Here is a 19756-nt window from a genome sequence, read left to right on the forward strand (position 1 = left end):
CTTTCCTTGCCTTGCCTTGCCTTGCCTTGCCTTGCCTTGCCTTGCCTTGCCTTGCCTTGCCTTGCCTTGCCTTGCCTTGCCTTGCCTTGCCTTTCTGCGTTTCCCCTTTTTTCTTTTTCTTCCTTTCTTTCTTTTCTCCTTTTTCATTTCCCTGTTATTTTCCCCCTTTCTTCCTTTTTCCACTTTTCTCTTTCCTCTTTTTTCTTTTTTTCCTTTTTCCCCATTTTTTTTGCTATTTCCCTTCTTTCCTTTTTTCTGTTTTTCCTTTATTCTCCTTTTTCCTTTTTTTCTTTTTTGTTTTTTTTTTCTCTTTTCCTTTTCCTTGTTTCTTTACTTCCTTTTTTCTTTTTTTCTTTTTCTTATTTCTTTCTCTTTTTCTCTTTTTCTTTTTCTTCTTTTTTTCTTTTTCTTTTTTCTTATTTTTTTCATATTTTTCCTTTTCCTTTTACTCATTTCTTTATTCACCTTTATTTTTTCCCCTTTTCACCCCCACCCCCAGGACCTGTTCACAGGGTCCCTCCCAGCCCAGGGGCTGCAACCCCACAGCAGCACTCCCTGAAGCCCCAGCTGGTTCCTGGGCTCCCCATGCCCTTTCCCTCTCCTTGTGTAATCCTGCCCTCATTTGCTCGTTTTTGCATTAACTGCTGTGCTGCTGCTCCGCTCACACACTTTGCCACCACCCTGCTCCCATTTCAGCTCTGCTAACCCCCCCATCTGCCCGGTGCATATTTTTCCTAATCCGCCACATGAAACGAGCCCCCTCACCTCTCGTTGCGTTCCCCCCGCAGAGTGTGATTGCCATCCCGTGGGCGCCGCCGGCCAAACCTGCAACCAGACCACGGGGCAGTGTCCCTGCAAGGACGGCGTCACCGGCATCACCTGCAACCGCTGCGCCAAGGGCTACCAGCAGAGCCGCTCGCCCATCGCGCCCTGCATAAGTAGGTGCCACCGAGGGGACCCCGAGCACACCTGGCCACTGCCAACCCCTGTGTGCCTGCACCCAGGGCTGGGCACCTGCAGCTCCTGCTGTAGGGCGCCTTGGCCAAAGGCCTGTGTCGGATTCCACCGCCAAGTTATGGGCCAGACACCCTTTCTCCACCCTCTGCTGAAGAAAAGCCACATCCCAGGGTGGTTTTTGGTCACTCATCCTTCCCTGTGGTGCAATGGGGCTGACAGCCCAGGCCAGGCGCTGGTTTCCCCCAGTGCTGTGCTATGCCCTGCAGACACTGTGCACAAAGGGCTGTCCTCCCCCAGCGCCCCGTGGTGAACCAGAGGGTAAATTCTCCTTGCGTCACCCCCCTGGGGACAGGCTGCACTAAACAAAGACAGACATTTCAGCACAGCCATGAGCTCACCTCCCTTCCACCGCCGCCCCCAGCAGCGTTCCCGGGGATGCTCCAGAAGTGCCGCATCCCAGATGCTCAAAAGCTGTCAGGGCGATGCTGCAGGGCGGGCAGGGCTCAGCTGCTGGGCACAGGACTAACACTGCCTCCTCTTGTCCCCTCTTGTCCCCTCTTGTCCTGCAGAGATCCCCGCCGCACCGCCCCCCACGGCCGCCAGCAGCACGGAGGAGCCCGCAGGTACGTGTCCCCCTCCCCAGCTCCTCAGTGCCGTGACAATAGATGTCTTTTCTTCACTGAACATGTAAAGTGCAGCAAATTATTGCACCGACCTGGGAGACGTGGATAACTGCTGTGCCCTGTGCCCCCGATGTCTGAGTTTTCCAACACAGATGGGGTTTATGGAAGTGCATGGGGTGATGTGGCCGAGCTGGGGAGTGCTCAGGGGTTTCCCCAAGTAGAAGAGGCTTACACAGGGTGTTTGGACGTTGTAGCTGAGTTTTCTCTGGTTGGAGGACTGGAGAACTAGCAATCCTCCACGAAAGAACAGAAAACCCAAGTGCTGCTCACTGTCGTGGAGAAGCATTGCCTCTGTCTAGACCCATGCGCGCCCTGTGCCAAGCAGCGCGGCCGCAGCTGTGCCCGATGTGTGAGCTCCGTGGGGCCGTGGGGTGGGACGTGGGTCATGCAGGGCTGCCCCACTGGCACCTCCCATTCCCCCCGTGGTCCCCTCCATCCCCGCTGGTACCCAGAGGGATCCCCTGCTGCCCCGCGTCCCAGCTAAGGGACTGCCCCCACCCCTCTAACCGAGCACGGAGCCGGAGCAGGGGTGGAAGCACTGAGATTTTGGGGGCCCTGCCTGGTTTTGCTTCATCCCAGTGGGAGGAAAAGGTTTACAAAGCTGCCAGTCACTGCTGTCTGATCCGCGCCTAACCCAGATCGGAGTGGGAGTGATTACCGGGGCTGGATGATTTCAGCGGGAGGGTTTAAATGGAACCAGGTGATGGGGTCGGTGCGGCTCCGTCGGGGTCTGCAGCTCCGAATGAGGCAGGGATGGCCACCAGCTCCAGGACGGGGAGATGCAAGGCCAGCGTGAGACCAATCTATTATCGTTATTAGTACTTTCATTATTACTATTATTATTATTTTGAAGCGAAATGAACAGTTCCTCTTCCCACTCCTGAGGTGTTCCTGGCCATGCCCCCATGCTGAAGCACAGCACTGGTTCCCCGTTGCCACTCTGCCCCAGAGCAGAGCACCCACTCTGCCCCTCCTGGTGACACAGTGACACGGTGACATGGTGACACAGTGACACAGTGACACTGTCCCACACAGCCCCGCTCGGCCGGGGAGCTGCTGTCATTTTGGGATGTTATAGGGCAGCCAACGCTGCTGAGCGCCCATCCCTGCTTTCCATCCCCGGCGCTGCGGGCGAGAGGCTTTAATCTAATTACATGCTTTATTTGCGCCAATTTGTTTTCCAATCAATCTTGCTCAGGCAGAAGAAAGGAAGTTTCCGTGGGCTCGTTCGCGTTCCTTGCTCCAAGGGAAGGTCCGGGCAGTTCTCCTGGGTGGGAGCACGTCCTGCTGCCCCTCGCATGGGGCTCATGGCCCCATGGCACAGCCCTAAGGCGGTTCTGGGGCAATCTGGGCACGGAGCTTGGGGAAGAGGCTGTGGGGTGGGGATCCAGTGTGGGGCAGGGCTGTGGGGCTGAGTGTGGGGCAAGGGGTGCCCTGTGAGCCTCGGTACCCCCATGCTGGCTGTCAGCCCACAGAGGCATTTAGGGCCAAACCTGGGGGAAATCAATGGGAATTCAGCTGTATAAATCAGGATTAGAAACCCAAATCCCATGGGGGGTCGAAGCCTCATACCTGCAGTTTGAGTTACACACCCGGGCCAAGAAATGCGGCTGTAATTGCTCTGTCATGTCGGGATCGAGGGCCATTCATTTCCGTTCCCGACATGTGGCTTTGGTGGAGGATTAGCGACCCTTTAGGAACTGCCAGCACAGCAAGTTGCAGTCCCAAGCCCGAAGCCCATCCCACACCATCCCCTATCCATCCCTCATCGATCCCATATTCATCCCACATCATCCCATATCCATCCCATATTCATCCCATATCCAGCCTACATCCATCCTGCATCCATTCATCCATCCTACATTCTTTACCGGGTAAAACTGCAGCACCATCCATTTTCAGGGCTGGTTGATTCGGCAGGTGATATCCATCCTATATCCATCCCATATCCTCCCTGCATTCATCCATCCCACACCCACCCAGCCCCGTTGCTGTGGGGTTCAGCCCCGCACTGCGCTTCCCTGCAGTGTTCAGCCTCACGCTCTCAGCCCCAAAGATGAATTGTATTTACAGAACTGAAATGGATGCAGCTTTGCACCCCCCCCGGCTCTGCTCACCTCCACGTGCCACCAGTTCCCTCCCCAGCCCCACTGCCGGGCTGACCCCATGGGGTCACCCCAGTGAATGTCAATGGCTGACCCCATGGGGTCGGGGTGACAATGGGGCTCTGTGGGGAGAGAACGTGGCTGTGGGGCACTGTGGGGGGGGTCTGTATGCCTTAGGAGAGCTTGGACTGCTGACAGCCCCCGGCCCCATAGAGGGGTGTCCGGACAAACCCCCCACAGCTTCTCCTCACATTCCTGCTCAGGGCTTCATTAACGGTGTTTCCCTTGCCCCTACTCTGCCCCACAGACTGTGACTCGTACTGCAGGGCCTCCAAGGGGAAGCTGAAGATCAACATGAAGAAGTACTGCAAGAAGGACTACGGTGAGTGCAGCCACCCCAAACCCAGCACCGCTGAGGGGAGAGGGGTGCTGAGGGGCAGGCGGTGCCGTGGGGCAAGAGATGTTGGGGGGCAAGAGATGCTGGGGAATAGGAGATGCTGTGGGGTAAGAGATGCTGTTGGATGGGATAGGCAGTGCTGCAGGGTAGACGACGCTGTGGGATAAATGCTGCTGCGGGGCAGGCAATGCCATGGGATCAGTGATGCTGCGGGATCAGCAGTGCTTTGGGATGAGGAATGCTTTGGGTTCAGCGATGCTCTGGGACAGCAATACTTCGGGATACCAGATAAGCGATGCTCTGGGCCATGTAATGCTTTGGGATGAGGAATGCTTTGGGACCAGAAATACCCTGGGATACGGGATCAGCGATGCTGTGGGACCGGCAGGGCTTTGGGACAGGAGATGAGCGATGCTGCGGGACCAGTGATAGTTTGGGACAGTTCGCGCTTCCCACAGAGCCTGGAGGGAAGAATGGGCTGGAAAGTTGCATGGGGGATGATGCAGCCCCTCCGAGTGACACCGCAGCAGGACGCCAATTAGGAGACTCTTCTCCTCACGGCCCCTTGAGGAGAATGACCCCCAGCCCCTAATTAGCTGAGCCGGGCTCCTGCTGCCATGGGCTCCACCGGCCGCTATCACCCCCTGCTCCTCAATGGGGCCTTTGAGCCGCCCGCCCCATTCACAGGCTGAAAGGAGATGTTTCCCCATTCACTTCCCCGATCTCTCTGCTCTGGGTACTGTTGCGGTGGGTTTTTGTGGGTTTGTATTTTTTTTTTTTTGATAAATGGGGCTCTTTCCCACAAGATGGGCTCGGTGCAAATATTTGCAGTGCAAGAGTGTGGGGAGGGCGGGGGGGGAAGGGGTGGGTGTGGGGTCCTACTGAGCTGTACCCACTGCCCCACTGCAGCACTGTGGGGAGAGCCCCAGTGGAGGTGTGGGGCTGGGACGGCGCTGTGCCCCACCGGGATCCGGGGCCGTAAATCCCCAGTATTGAAGCAGTAGGAAACTGGCAGCCGGAGAGGCAAAGCTCAGTGCCCTTGCCAAATGCGTTTAAAAAAAAAAATAGAAAATAAAAAGGAAAAAAAATATCCCATATGAACACTTTGCTCCAGCGGGGGAGGATGCGGCGCTTTCCATTCCCAAAGTGTCATCTCTGCAGTCCCAAAGGCTCTGCCCTATATCCTCTGCGTGCAGGATGCAGTGGGGCAGCATATGGGACGCAGCAGGGATGCAGTGGGGCTGAGCATGGGACGCCGTGGGGATTTGCACGGGATGCGGCGGGGCTGAGAATGTCGGGGTCTCCACGTGGGACGCTGTGGGGCTGCGTATGGGATCCAGCTCAGACGTGGTGGTGCCCCTCAGCTTTGCTCCCTCTGCCCCACGGCCACAGGGGCAGCACAGCCCCGACAGCGCTCCCCACACCGTGGGTCAGCGTGGGGCGTACTGCGAGCTCCTCCCGGCTCCCTCCCGCTCACTCTCTCCATGCTGTCAGCGCGGAGCCGGGCAGGTCAAAGGTTTAAGCTCTCTTGGAAAGATTTGTTTCCAAAAACTCAAGAGTTGGCCGCTGCTCACATTTTGTTACCTTCACACCAGGCTGGGAAATACGCGGTCAGAGCTTGGGGTGTTTGTTTAATTCCTCTTCTCCTTTTTTTTTAATGAAAGCAGCTGGTGCACATGCCATGCTGCGCAGGAAAAGCACCGATACTCCGTGGGGTGTGTGTGGGGGGGTGCAGCGTGCAATGGAGGGTGCAATGCAGTGCAGGGCGTGGGGTGTGCAGGATGGAGAGATGCGCAGCGTGGGGTGGAGGAGCGCAGAGCGCAACGAAGGGATGCGCGGTGCAGGATGGAGAGTTGTGCAATGTGGGTGGAGGGGTGAGGCCGGGCTCGCCCTCCTCTCCCCGGCTCACACGTAACAGCCTTCCCCCTCTCCCTCCTTCTTTTCCAGCCGTGCAGATCCACATCCTGAAAGCGGAAAGAAATGCTGACTGGTGGAAGTTCACCGTCAACATCATCTCCGTCTACAAACAGGGCAGCAATCGGCTGCGGCGCGGGGACCAGACCCTGTGGGTGCACGCCAAGGACATCGCCTGCAAGTGCCCCAAGGTGAAGCCCATGAAGAAATACCTCCTGCTGGGCAGCACCGAGGACTCTCCCGACCAGAGCGGCATCATCGCGGACAAGAGCAGCCTGGTGATCCAGTGGCGGGACACGTGGGCGCGGCGGCTGCGGAAGTTCCAGCAGCGGGAGAAGAAGGGGAAGTGTAGGAAGGCGTAGGGAGGAGCGGAGACGGACTGAGCGCTGCCGGGGGCGGGCGGGGGGCGGGGGGGTCTCATATCGAGGGGTGAAATGGTAAAAAAAGACGAAACCCAACGATGGAACGGCAGGCGTGGAGATAAAAGCGCCGGGCGGAGAGGAGGGGTTGTGGGGCAGTGCCCCGGTGTGGGGCGGGGGACGGGGACACCCAGCGGGCACCGAGGTGGCACTGGATGGACAGCCAGGTGGCACGGAGCGGAGCGGGCACCGAACCGGCACCGAACCGGCACCGGGATGGCACCGGAGTGGCTCAGAACCAGCGTGGAGCTGACACCGAACTGGCACCGAACTGATACCTGACGTCAAACACACACCAAACCAACACTGAACCAGCACCGAGCCAACACTGAACCGGTACCGAGCCAACACCGAACCAACCCCTGCCACCAAAGCACCACCAAACTGCCACTGAACTGCCACCACTGCACCCACAGCAGGGCAGGGAGCACAGCAGGGGCGATGCTGGAGGAGCCCTCCCCAGAACATGGACCCTAACGCAGGGCAGCAGCCGGGTATGGAGCTGCCACGGCCGTCCCGAGCCCCTTGGTGCTGCGGTGCTGCAGTGGGGCTGGGGCAGGACGAGGTGCACACTGTGCTCCCACCCCATAGAAACACCCAACCACGGCCACCCCGAGACCCCCGCATGTTCATCCCTGCCCCAGGACAGTAAATGCAGCCCCCAGACCAAGGCCAGCTGCTGTGGTACTGCCCAGCCCCATGGCACAGCCCCATGGCACAGCCCCATGGCACAGCCCCATGGCATAGCGAGGGCTCCTGGGGTCCCTGGTCCAGGGTTGTGAGGGCAGCATGGCACCTGGGGGGGGAAGCAAACATTCAGTCGCTACGCAAAGCAAAACCTCCCTGCTCTTTTTTCCTTTCAGGAAACTTGGAAACATCCATTTTATGACATTTTCCAGCGGTTTCTGCCTTGTTTTATAGCGATCGACAATATTTATGTAATGACATAAACCACCATAAAGCGAGGCAGCCGTGTAAATAGGTGCAAAGCAGAGGGCTCCGGGGCAGCAGCCGCCACGGAGGGAGGGAGAGAGGGAGCTCTGCGGAGCCCCCAGCCCCAAAGGAAGGGGACTGGGTGCCGAGCAGCCCCCAAAGCCAGCCCTGCTTATCCCCTCGCCCAGCACAGAGCTGGGTTTCCCCACTGCAGAGCCCAGCACGAGCCAGCAGCCGCCGTGCAGCCGAGGGAACCGCGGGCACCGAGAATCCGGCCCCAAGTCCCTTCCTGCCCTGCACAGTGGGAAGCTGAGCACAGGGGACGTGGGGCTGCCCACAGCGCGTGCCCTGTGCCCCCTGAGCGCCTTCCCCGGCCCCCAGCACAGCCCCAGTGCTCCCAGCTCTGCCCGCCACCAGCCGGCTCCCATATGGCCGCCGGGGCTTGGTGCCCACCGGGGCCGGAGAAGCCCCATCCACGGCCCTGTAAGCACAACTGGGGGAGCAGCTGGTGCGGCCGGTGCCACTGGTGCCACTGGTCCAACCGGTGCCCTCGGTGACCTTGGTGCCACTGGCACAACCGGTGCCTTTGGTGCAACCGGTGCCCCCGGTGCCCACCCCTTGGGCCGCCCCAGCGTTGGGGCGTCCACGGGCACAGCCCTTCCCCACAGCCCCCCCAGCCCCAGGACCGTCCCAGGGGAACCCACGGCCACCACCCGGCAGGGACAACGCTCCAGCCCCAAACATCACCGCCACGGTGAGGGCTCCCCACGCCTCAACCGTGTCCTCCCCCCATGACCCAGCGCTGGGACCCCACTGTGACACGGGGACAACGCGGGGGGACGCGAGCAGCGGTGGGGATGGGGCCGAGGAAAGGCCAGGCCCGGCAGCACCGCTCTGCCCGCTCCGTCACAGCCGTCCCCGCGCAGCCGCCCCGCCACAAACCTGTGTTCATCCCCACGGTTCTGTTCTGTTTCGATTCTTTCTGTTAATATCTTGAACTGTAAATGTTGTTTAGTTACGACCATGGCGTACGGCTTTGGGCGACGTTTCTTTACGATGCATACTAATATATTATGGTTATTATATATGAATATATTTAATGACACGTGAAAAAAAAAAAAAGAAGAAGTTGTGGATTTTCTTATTGTTTTGCCGAGTTACTCTTTTATTTTTTCGGGTTTTTTTGGGGGGGGGTTTTTTTTTTTTTTTTGGTCGTTTTCTCTCGGTTCGTTTCGTTAGATTGGCTGTAATGGAACCCCAAGGAGCTTGTAACTGTCCAGCACCCACTGCTAGAACTAAAGTCAGAAACGCAGCGAATAAACTCTTGTAAACGTCACAGTGTGTGCACACCTCTGCTTCCCATCGGCCCCGGGCTCCGGGGACACCCCCGGGTGCCACCCCACGGTTGGGACGGGGCAGAGCAGAGCCCCACAGCGCTCCACATCCCCACGGAGGGGGGGTGATTTCAGCCCCGGAGGACAAAGACCCCAAGCACACAGTGCTGCAAACAGCCCCGGGGTCAGCCCCTGTGACCCAGGCTCTTGGCGGCTCCGCTGATTTATTCATTCCAAAACACCGCGGAGGGCGGAAATCTCAGATCATTACAGCGGGGACAAATGGCGCAGCGGGGTTCCCCCCCCCAGCCCTCCTGGCCCCAGGCTCTCGGTGCGGTGTGAAGCACTAAATGGGCTCCTGGGCTGCCCCCCACGGCCCCACGCAGCCGCTGCCCCCCACGGCCACAGCCAGGGACGGCAACGAGACGTCAGGTGTCAGCGGAAGGGCAAATCCGGGGCTTCCTCTGGGAGACAGCAGAGCCCCGACCCAAAGTCAGCTCCTGGGCGCTGAGCGGGGGGAAAGTGACGGTGAGCACAGGGACAGCAGTAGAAACGGGCCGGCTTTATTCCGTGGTTATTGCTTGCTCTACCAAGCCTGAAATCGAATCGGCAAAGATAACAAAATAACCATTTTATTTCTTTTTTTTTTTTGGCCGCGAGCGCGTGCTCGGTATCGCTTTAAACAAGTCATCCTTCCCTTCAGTTTAAAGTTATAAAAGGAGGAGGCAGATCTCAGCCCCGGGATGGGCGCACGGAGCCCGGGCACGGCACGGCGGGGCTGCCCATGGGCAGCGGGGAGCACGGCGTCAGCGCTGGCGGAGGAGCTGCTCGGGGAAGCGCCCGGTGCACGGCCACGTCCTCCCACCGCGAGAAAGCCAGGCAAGGAGAGCGTCCTCAGCCACGCACCCAGCGGAGGGACAAGGTCTGCTGGCCGTGGCTTCATGCTGAGCTGCGGGGCTGCTCGGGGCTCTGTGCAGCACCAGGCTCTGTGCAGGGCTCAGCTGCGGCTCCACCGGCCCCCCGCTACTTCGTCGGCCAGACGGCGACCACAGCGATGGCAATGAGCAGCAGCACGATCACCACCAGCATCCCTGCAAGAGACGAAACGAGGCGGTAAGGTTGCTGCCTTCATCTTTTACAATTGGTCTGTTGCAATTACATCCCCCTGCCCCCCCGGGCCCATCTCTCTCCCGCAGCGCCGCGAGCCCCCGACTCGCGCTGCCCTTCTCTCGCTGACCCCTCAAATGAATTTTTTAGCCGTGCCTGCGGAGCATCTTCCTACTCTGACATCTGCCTCGCCAAGATTACAGGGGATACGCTTCGGCTCGCTGCGAGAGCTGCTCTGGAATCCCTCTGCACCGTCCCGCTGGGGGAAAGGATTATTGGGGAGGAAACCCAAATTGCATCAGGAAATTGTTTCCAACGCAAACTACTCCCACTTCCAGAGAAACGTGCAAAGTGCGGGCAGGGCTCTCGGCGCCGTCCCTGGCTTCGGAAAAGGAACGCGGAGCAACGCCAGCCGGCCCAGCACAGCACGGCCACCACCGCCCCACGGCCCCGACCCAGGTTCTGCCTCCAGCAGCAGCACTACGGCTCGGGGCCGGTGTCTGATCCCCGCGGAGCTGTGGGAACACGTCAGGGCCCCGAGGGCGGAAAAAACGGCCCCGCTCCCGCTCCGCAAGCAGAGGACGATTACTCAACCACTTACAATATTTACAAGTCCGGCTCACGGCAATTAAAAAAGGATGTATTAAAATAAACTCCTCTTTCCAAGCTGGAAAAGGATATTAGAGACGGCTTTTTGTCAGTGGTGTCATGTTTTCTGTGCAGGAACCGTCTCTGCGCCAGGGCCCGCCGTGTTTTTCCAGCGCTCTCCGCTCTGCTCGGCCCCATTCGGATCCGCCCTGCCCCCGGGCTGTGCCCGCAGCTGCTCAGCACCACGCCGGCTGAGCACAGCTCCTCTGCTGCGTTCTGCACCGGGGGACCAGGTTTAGAGGGTGCAAATCCTTTGCACGGTTTCAGTGCAATGCAGTTTATGGACTTGAGCAATTAAGAGACGAGCGAGATCGGTTTCTTGGAGCACGCTCTGTAGGTGTGAGCTGGTAACGATGCGGAGTGGAGTTAATGGGGTGTAATTATTCTGTGACGGCTCCCAAGGAGAAGCGCCCGTAACCGCAGCACTGCTGAGCAGGGAGGAAGGTGGGGGCACACAGACTGCGGCTGGTGGGCGACAGGGGAACCAGGGGAGAACTGCAGAGCACCCGGGGCAGCAGCAGAGAAGGAAACACGCTGCATTAATGCCTGGAGAGAGATGGTCTTCAAACCCAGAGCCGCTGCCCTGCCCCCAAAAGCAGAGGGTGAGGATTTGCTCCCACAGGAGAGGTGGAGGGGATGGCAGGCGTCAGTGCAGTGTGCACACAAAGAATAGATAACACAAGCTGGATTCCCACTCCTGCGCAAGAGGAAAGGCAACGGCGACAGAAGTGCGGATTGGGGATGTGCTTCTGCAGGACAGCTGGGAGCAAAGCAGAGGTCTGAGTGCAGCCACAGGGAGGGAGAACTGTGCAGGATGAGTGCCAGGGAGCCCGGGGCACGCAGAGGCAGGAGGTGCGTGCTCTGCCTGCACAGAGCTCCCTCCCGGTCCCTTTGGTGCTAATGCAGTCGACGGCCGCAGCCCGGCACTGATTTCTGCTGCTCAGCACACAGCTGATGCAGACAGGAGCCTTCACCGCCCGCTGCTGTGTGCCAGCTTTGTGACAAGGCGACACTGACCGTGAAATATCCATTATTGTGCTGGATATAACTCCTGGGAATCCGAGCGCGTTTAGGATCTGGCAGGGACTCAAGTGCCTTTGTAAAGGCAGGCAGGAATTCTGTCATAAACACATCTTGTTTTGACACCTCCCTCCTGAATACGTGTCACGAGATCTCTGCTCCACCTCTGTCAGCCCACTGATTGCCCATGAGCATCGTCCCGCAGTCGTGGCACAGCAGCCATGGAGATTGAACCTGGAGCACGTGGGCTTCATGGAAGCCTACACTGGTTGGGTTGGAATGGACCCTACTGGTTGCCCCCCCCCCGGCTCTGGCTGCCCAGGGCCACCCACTGCAAACGCCCAGCGATGGGGAACCCCAGCTCCGGGCAGCACTGGGGTCTCTGGGTGCAGCCCAATGGGGTTGGCAATGGAAACAGCCAAGCACCAGCGAGAAGGTGCTATTGTAAAATGCTTTTACAATATCCTAGGAGAGCTGATGAAAGCAAGTGCAGGGTGAGTCTGCCTGTGGTAGCCGAGCTCTGGACTCAGCGAGCAAGGAAACCTCTTCCAGCCCTCGCTGCAGTGGATGGGCCTTACCCACAGGGAAGGAAATAGGAGCACACGCACAGGGACGGCTGCTCCTCCACGGGGCGGCTCTGCCGAGCTCGGTGCAGTGCCACCCTCGGCACCGGTGTCTTTTATAGATAGTATAAAAATAATAAATAGCGCGCTAGGCCTTTGAAGATCCTGGCATAGCATTACATTACCTGGAAAAAGCCGCTTGTTTTGTGCCAAGAAAGTTATATTCCCAGTGAACTGTCTCTCCAGAAGTTTATGAACAAGTCTTCTTTTAGACCAGACACGGAGCACTAATTTACAGACGCATCACGGCTGCTTTATAGGGCGGGGGGGAAGCAGGGAGGGGATGGGGCTCCAAGCAGAGCCTGGCCTGCTTTCTTCACGGACATTTTAACCTCTCAGTGTAAAAAACAAAAGCCAACGCCTTTACCTGCTTTTTCAGTGAGTTAATTCGCTGCCCCATTCCCGGCCCCAATTCCAGTGTCAGGGCAGCCCAGCCCCACGCCTGCCCCCAGCGCTCATCGAACGCAGCCAGCACCCGGCACGTCCGTGCTGCTGCCCTGCGCCTTCCCTACAGAAAGCCCAACACTTTCTCCCCCAAAAGCTATAAAACCTCTCCTCCCAACATCCTCCCGGCTTCCAGCGAGACAGGGCATGCAATTTGTATTGCATTAAGAACCACTTGAGCACAAATCCCACGCTATTAAGCCGGCCTGTATGTAAATACACTCCCCGATCCCTACACCTGCATCACTGAAGCCACCTCCCCCGGGGCCCCGCTCTTTATTAGCTCTGTGACAGCCAAACCTGTGCTGGGGCCGTGCAAAGCGCTGCGGCCGCGCGCTGTCCTGCGCCTGTCGCCGGGGAGCCCGGTGTTATTGCTGCTGACCTCCCCTGGTCAGCCGAGAAACTCAACACTGCGCTCGTACCTCTCAGCTCTGACATGGAAATCATCGGCAGCGCTCACGCAAATCAAGACCAGGCTCTGAGAAGGGTTATTAAAGGCTCCAACGCCCATGTGTTTCATTGGGTCTGAGGGAAAAAAGGAGACGCTGCTCGTGAAAGCTAAGCTCTTTGGAAACAACAAGTATTGCATTATTAATTCCTTATTTGGAAGGGAGACAGGTCCAGGTCATTCCTGTGTAGGACGAAAAGCTCGGGAGTTATTCCCCCTTGGAGTTACCCACACCGTGACAGCTCGGCCTGATGCAACGTGTGAACGGAACCCAAGGGGCAGGCGCTGCCTCCAGGCAGTAACTCCTCGGGCCACGTTAGTTCACAGATCCCCTTCAGGGAGGTTCAGGATGGGTATCTGGAAAATGTTCTTCTCCAAAAGAGCAGCGCTGCACTGGCAGGGGCTGCCCAGGGAGGCGGTGGGATCAGCATCCCTGGGAGTGCTCAGCACCATGGAGATGTGGCACTGGGGGACGTGGTCAGCGGGCACGGTGGGATGGGTTGATCTGAAGAGCTCATTTCCAACCTTAATGACTCTGCGATTCTATGCCATGGAAAGCTGCATTGTGCTGCCGTGCTCCCCTCTCTGCACTTGGATGCTGTCAGCACGAGCCCTGCATCCGGGCACCACGCACCGCCCCGCACCGACAGCGGGACCTGCAGGCAAACAGCGCGTGGCTAAACAACAGCGAGACAGAAACAAATGGCAAAGCCAGCCCCACAGGAGAGGCAAAGTGGGTTTAAATCCAAAACCTTTATTGCTTCGGTGATCAAACAATCACCAGCGTTCGGGTCCCGAACCACATGCACAGCCCAGCGGAATGGCAGGAAGTGAGATAAGTGTTCCCCTTAATCCGTTATTGTTATACCTCAATTTGCTCCTTCTCTAATCTATTTTTCAAATTACAAACGCATGCCAGATAGCACACTGAACCACTTCCAAGAGCGCCTGCAATGAAATCCCCTATTCTTTCAAGACGGCGAGGTGCACTTTGTGAAAACCCCACCTCGAATGACCTGCCATGGCCGAAGGGGCTGCGGAGCAGAGCACAGCCCTCCCACCAGCCGGCTCCCACCGCTGCTCACGTCTCCAACGTGGCCACTGCTCGCTCTGCACCAAGGGGATCTGTGCTTCTGGCACCGCCTGAGGGCTGCAATCCAACACTCAAGGCACCATGTAAATGCAAACATGGCAGCACCTTCAGGTAGTCTCCTTCAGGTACACAGTTCATCCACCCCCTGCGTCAAGGGGAGGATCAGACAAGAGCGGGCACTGGGGTGAGAGGAAGGTTTCTGATGGAGGTGAGGAGTACAGGGATATTTTCCCTTTCCACAGCACAGGAACTGCAGCACAGAGAGAGGTGAGACATTCGTTAGGGTTTGAAGACAGCTCGAGGGCACAGCAAGAGCAGCTGTGACAACCTGTCCTTTTTGGGAACGTGGGTTGGTTCACGCAGGGCTACCTGGGAGAAGCAGTTCCATGTACATTTGATACAGCATTACTGATCAGTAAGCACTGAAACAACTCGCACACACATCTAAGCGGCGCCTTCTGCAAACTCTTCTGAAGACTTGCTAATAAAACCATCTACTGGAGTCCTCACTGCACAAAGAGCAGGGATAAATTCACCCAGAGGGAAAAGCTTATCAAACTTCACCCGTTAGTGCAGGGCTTCGTACCCACGGCCAGCGAACACCAACAATTTAAGATCACCATTCTCTGCAAGAGCCCCTGCTGGTGCTCCCCCAGATATTGTCTATTTGACTTCCAGTCAAACCCGGCAGCTTCTACTGAGCTCTGCCTGATGCTCTTGGTGATGTGTGCCAGGGAAGCACGGGCTGCAAGCACCCAGCCCGGTGCAGGACATCACCCAGACCCCAGCAAGCACGAAGCTGGAAACGTCTTCATGTTTTTTTCCTTTTGCTCTTGCTCGAGTGACTTCACAGACTTTCCTTGCTTGTCCTCACACTGCTATTATCAAACTATTTCCAAACCCAAAGGTCATCGGCAGACACGATTAGTGGATTTTTTTGCATGTAGCTTATTTTTCTTCCTTTTTTTTTTTTTTAATTAAATAAGCATGCACACTTTCCAACTTTCCCTTCTCCAAGCTCTCTAGCATCCTTTCCCTTACATAAGCAATGCCAAGAAACAAGATCAGTCAAGAACTGGGCTGCATTTCTGAACAACTGTGTTACAGCTTGGAATGGGACTTGTGACAGTCTGAAAAGCAGCAGCGTGCACTAAGCCTTCCCAGAAGAAAGGAAACAAAACAGGCCTGGGCGGGATCCTACAAATCCCTGCCTTTAGACCAGGCTCACCCAAGTGAGTCCAGCAAACACACAGGTGGCACCTGAACTCTTCTCTTCTGGCATATCCTGTGCAAAAACCAGCAGGGAAACACAGAGTGGTTGGGTTGGAAGGGACCTGGGTCAGGTTGGGTTGGGTTGGGTTGAGTTGTAAGGGACCTTGGTTGTGTTGGGATGGGTTGGGTTGGAAGAGACCTTGGTTGGGTTGGGTTGGAAGGGGACCTTGGTTGGTTTGGGTTGGGTTGGAAAGGACCTTGACTGCGTTGGGTTGGATTGGAAAGGACCTTGGTTGCATTGGGTTGGGTTGGATTGGAAAGGGGTGGGTATGACTCCACAGCTCAGGCTGCCCAGGGCCCATTCACGGCCTTGGGCACCTCCAGGGATGGGGCACCCACAGCTCTGGGCAGCAGTGCTAGGGTCTCATTGCCCTCAGAGTGAAGAATTTCCTCCTCACATCCAACCTAAATCTCCTCTTGTTTAGCTTAAAATCTTTCCCCAACCTTAACCAACCTGCACGGACAGCGGGGCTAGGATGGGTTACATCCCGGAGTCGCAGGTCCTCCTCAAATCCATACATCCTTTGCTCCTTCCCCAGCAGCCCGCACACTGGCACAGGGCTGCAGCCCAGCTGGCAGCCCGCGATGGATCCCAAAAGGAACCGCCACCCTGAGCCGCTACCTGGGGCAGCGCTACGCAGGGACACGACAGATGATCCCAGCGGGGGGTTGTTGTTCCTCCAGTAAAAACAAATGGGAAAAAGTAAATAAAATGAAAGGACTGTTCTGTTGGCCTGGCACAGAAGGGACATCTGCCTGTGTCCATCTGCCGCTGCGCTGACACCCCGGCTTTGTTTTTGGTAGGGTCAGTTTTCTGCCATTATAGCTCCCTGAACCGGCTCACCAGGATGCTGTGCCAGCACAAGGGAAGAGATGGGAGCGTGGGGAGAGGGAGCAGGTAGCCCCAGATCTGCTCAGACACATCAGTAAATCGCCCCATAAGGCTCTTAAATCACTTGAGGAGGTATTATCTTTTGCCTCCTCCTTTGTTTTTCACTCAACCAAATGCTGGGATTACTCGGTGAGATGGATGTATTATAGTGCCAGGAGGCTTCTGAAATGTTTAAAGCACCAACAACTAGTGTTATGAGGGAAAGCAACAGCAAAATAAGCAAAATAAAGAAATCGCAGCTCAAGTGAGTCCAATGAGAGGGACAAGCTGCAGAAAAAGAACTGCAGTTTTACTGCTGTATCTGAACCTGTGAGAGGAACTTTACCAGCAAGGCAGTGACCAAGGAGAGTGAGTTGTAGCACAAGAACATCATATACTGTTCATACCAAGTCATTTCAGGTCAGATTAAGTGTTCTTGAAGCCTGGTCCACGTGTCTTTTATTTTAAAAAGTGCCCTACTTGCACAGGAATTGTAAGAACTCCTGAGAATGGGATGCTGGCTCCTAAGTCACTTGGATACTTAACTGCGTGGTCAGAAGGGTTGAGATTTACATACAAATTGCAAAGCTTCTAAATGGCTTCCTCAGAGCAAGAAACGGGGGTGGAAACGAGAGAATATTTAATGATTAGTTCCTTATGGGTCCGACATTCTTGAAGCATATTTCTTGCAGTCCCTGGAACACTCCTGCATTCTTGATTGCAAAATGGCAATAAGTGATTTCCTTTAAAAGCCTTGTCTTTTATTGGAATACTAAAAATACCCCACCAGCCCCACTCTACGCCACTCTCTCTCTTTCCTGGACAGGCACCATCAACCCTGATGTATTCTATTTTGAAGAAGGCAATAAACATTTCAGCATGGTCTGTTCAATCCCACTTCATAATAGATCTTGCATTTCCAGTGGAGCCCCTACTAGCACCATAAATCATCTTTACACAGACTTAAGTATGAGAAACTCTAGCTCAAAGGCAGCATGGATTTTTTTTTTCTCTTAAATAAAAAATTAAAAATGGGAACAAAACAGTCAAGAATGAAATGACCCACAGCCTTACACATGAACCCACCGGGATGACCCCTTCAGACAGAGCTGCTGCCCTGGTTAACAAACCTGCTCTGCACAGCTCTGCTCCAGCCCGTTCACTTGATGTAAACCTACCTGGAAAGACGATGCTCTGTGGGGTGAGGCTCAGAAAGAATTCCCTCCACATCCATTCCATCTGAACAAACACGGGTTTCAGATCTGGGATACTCTGGCTGTTGCTTATTTAAAAAGCCGCAGATGAAGATTAATTGCGTACTATGTCTGAACCGGTTGCACACATCTACTCGCTCTTTTTTCTTCATTCTATATTGACTTAAAGTCTGAACTGTTCTCCCAATTGCTTCACTCGTTATGTCTCTCTCCATTTGCTACAGGCCTTGGAGAAAGATCTCAAAGAGGAACGTTCAGGTACACGACCCGGCGACGACCACGTTAGCCGCGGTTTTATCGCTAACGCTCTTGGCTGAGGCCAGGAGCTTCTCCAGTAACAGCAGAGTGCAGTGAGGCTCAGGAGCTAAGACCAGCTCAGTGCAGGATGCTGCCAGCCTTCCTCAAGCCCTCAGCATCAAAGTCTTATGTGGTCAAGGACCAGAAGAGACGTAACCCAGAGTGATGGCACAGGCTGCAAACACAGTTCAATGGCAGACAATGAAAACCACTTCCCAAGTATCAATCCGTCCACCAGGAGTTTGGTTACCCAAGGCCTGCGGGGAGAATCCAGCACCCAAACAGCAAGATCTGGTGAATCCAAAGTGAAGACAACAAGTCCTAAATCATAAAATCTTCAAGAGGAAAGGCACCATGGGTTTCCAGTGCAACCCACTGCTCAACGCATGGTCAACGTCAGACTCGGACCAAGTTGCTCACGGCTTTGGTAATGTGAGAGGGCAAACCTCCAAGAATGGCTCCTGGAGCGAGCACTAGGTTCCCTCTGGATGAAGCCAAGGCAGCAGATACACTCAGTTTTGCTGCTCTCAGGAAGGTACTCACTGAGCCATTAAAACAGCTTCAGGAAGAACAGCCCGGTAGAGACAACCCAAGAAGGCAGTGCTGAAGTGGGCAGGCGCTGATCATCCCAAATGCAACACTGAGAAAAGGCCAAGAAACCTGGACACCTTCCAGCCCGGCTCCTTTCACTTCGGAGAAGATTCTTAGGTGAGACTGCACTGATTTTAAAGTCAATAGCAATTTTCAAAAAGAAAATGTTTCGCTCCGGATTCTGCAGAAATGCATCAGCCCGCGTTGAGAAACCTTGAACAGACGTATCTCTGTTTTTTGTTGAGAAAAGTGCTTTAACCATTCAAAGAGCAATCCCTCTTTTAGAAACCTGCTCCATCTTAGGCAATCCAACCTAATCAGCACACAGAACTGCAGAAACCAGCAAGCAAATCCTTCTTATTAATACCACTTACAGCTACTAACGACTGTAAGAGCCTCCTAAAAAGCCCAAGGGAAACAGGCCGGGTGAAACCGCCTCTGACAAACCACCGAGCCAACAAATACTGAGCCATGATAAGGAATCAGATCTGACGTGCATAATCACTTTAAGAAGTTTGTGGTAAACGGAGTCTGAAGAGCAGAAGGCTGGTAAGATAACATCGTTCGGAAGCAACGTGAAAGCCGCATGTCCACGAAGGAGGGAATTCAATCCACGCTGAATTCCTGAAATCATTTAGATGTTAAATGAAGTTCCTTCTCCAAAAAAAGAAAGGAAGGCATTTCTTAAAGCCCACACACAGATCTGAGACTGCTACATGCGAGGGTATGACATAAAACTGTTCTGCTTTTGGAAGACTGCAGTCTCCTGTGTCAGCGTGGCTGGTTTCCTTCATTTTGAATTTACCCAAGTGTAGCGCACGAGGTTCTCTTTCATTTTGCGAAAAATAACAAAAAAATAAGAAGTAGTAAAAGAGAAAGGAAGGGGGAAAAGCCCAATATCATTCCATCTCAGTACTTTCCCAAAACTTGAGATGTTTGTAAGCTCTTCACTCTCAGGTCTCTTCCTTTGCCTGCCCACACCACAACCAGGAGCTCGCCCGCAGTGCGGGGCCGTGCTCCCAGCAGCGAACGGCAGCAGGACCCAAAAGCACCCGCACAAGGCAGGATGGTTTTCTCCTGCTGCTTTGCATCACTCGTTGCCGTTGGAGGATGATTCCCTTCTAGAGCTCCTTAAGGTACTGCTGGATACAGGAAGAAAAGAAGAATAGGTCTGAGTGAGGACTGTACCCCTGTTACCAAACCATCAGCGGGGACACAAACACCGCGGAACAAAAAGAAGCTGCCTGATTTACTCACTGCTTCGGCTCCTTAGGACTAATCCACTCACCCCGGTGAGCTGAGCCCCTTCGCACTCGGAGGTGGGGAAGCAGCACGTGCTGCACAGGGGCCCATAAATCGCCGCAGTCATTTGTCTGAGCCCACTGC

General features: G+C 55.5%; 2 protein-coding genes across 3 annotated transcripts in view; one reads left to right on the forward strand and one right to left on the reverse strand.

The window, feature by feature from the left end:
- The window catches only part of NTN1 (netrin 1), a 48855-nt gene extending 40303 nt beyond the window's left edge, over window positions 1-8552 (forward strand). Inside the window, exons 3-6 of the mRNA XM_021414426.1 lie at window positions 789-938; window positions 1527-1580; window positions 4053-4127; window positions 6090-8552. Coding sequence (XP_021270101.1) covers window positions 789-938; window positions 1527-1580; window positions 4053-4127; window positions 6090-6418 — 608 coding nt within the window. The 3' untranslated portion in view covers window positions 6419-8552. The remainder of the gene's footprint in view (window positions 1-788; window positions 939-1526; window positions 1581-4052; window positions 4128-6089) is intronic.
- Window positions 9286-19756, reverse strand: part of STX8 (syntaxin 8) — a 77641-nt gene continuing 67170 nt past the window's right edge. For both annotated transcript variants that reach the window (XM_021414427.1, XM_021414428.1), the window contains one exon: window positions 9286-9833. In XM_021414427.1, the coding sequence (XP_021270102.1) occupies window positions 9766-9833 (68 nt within the window). In that variant the 3' untranslated portion in view covers window positions 9286-9765. The remainder of the gene's footprint in view (window positions 9834-19756) is intronic.

This window comes from Numida meleagris, chromosome 17, assembly GCF_002078875.1.
Source record: "Numida meleagris isolate 19003 breed g44 Domestic line chromosome 17, NumMel1.0, whole genome shotgun sequence".
In the NCBI taxonomy this organism is placed as follows: Eukaryota; Metazoa; Chordata; class Aves; order Galliformes; family Numididae; genus Numida; species Numida meleagris.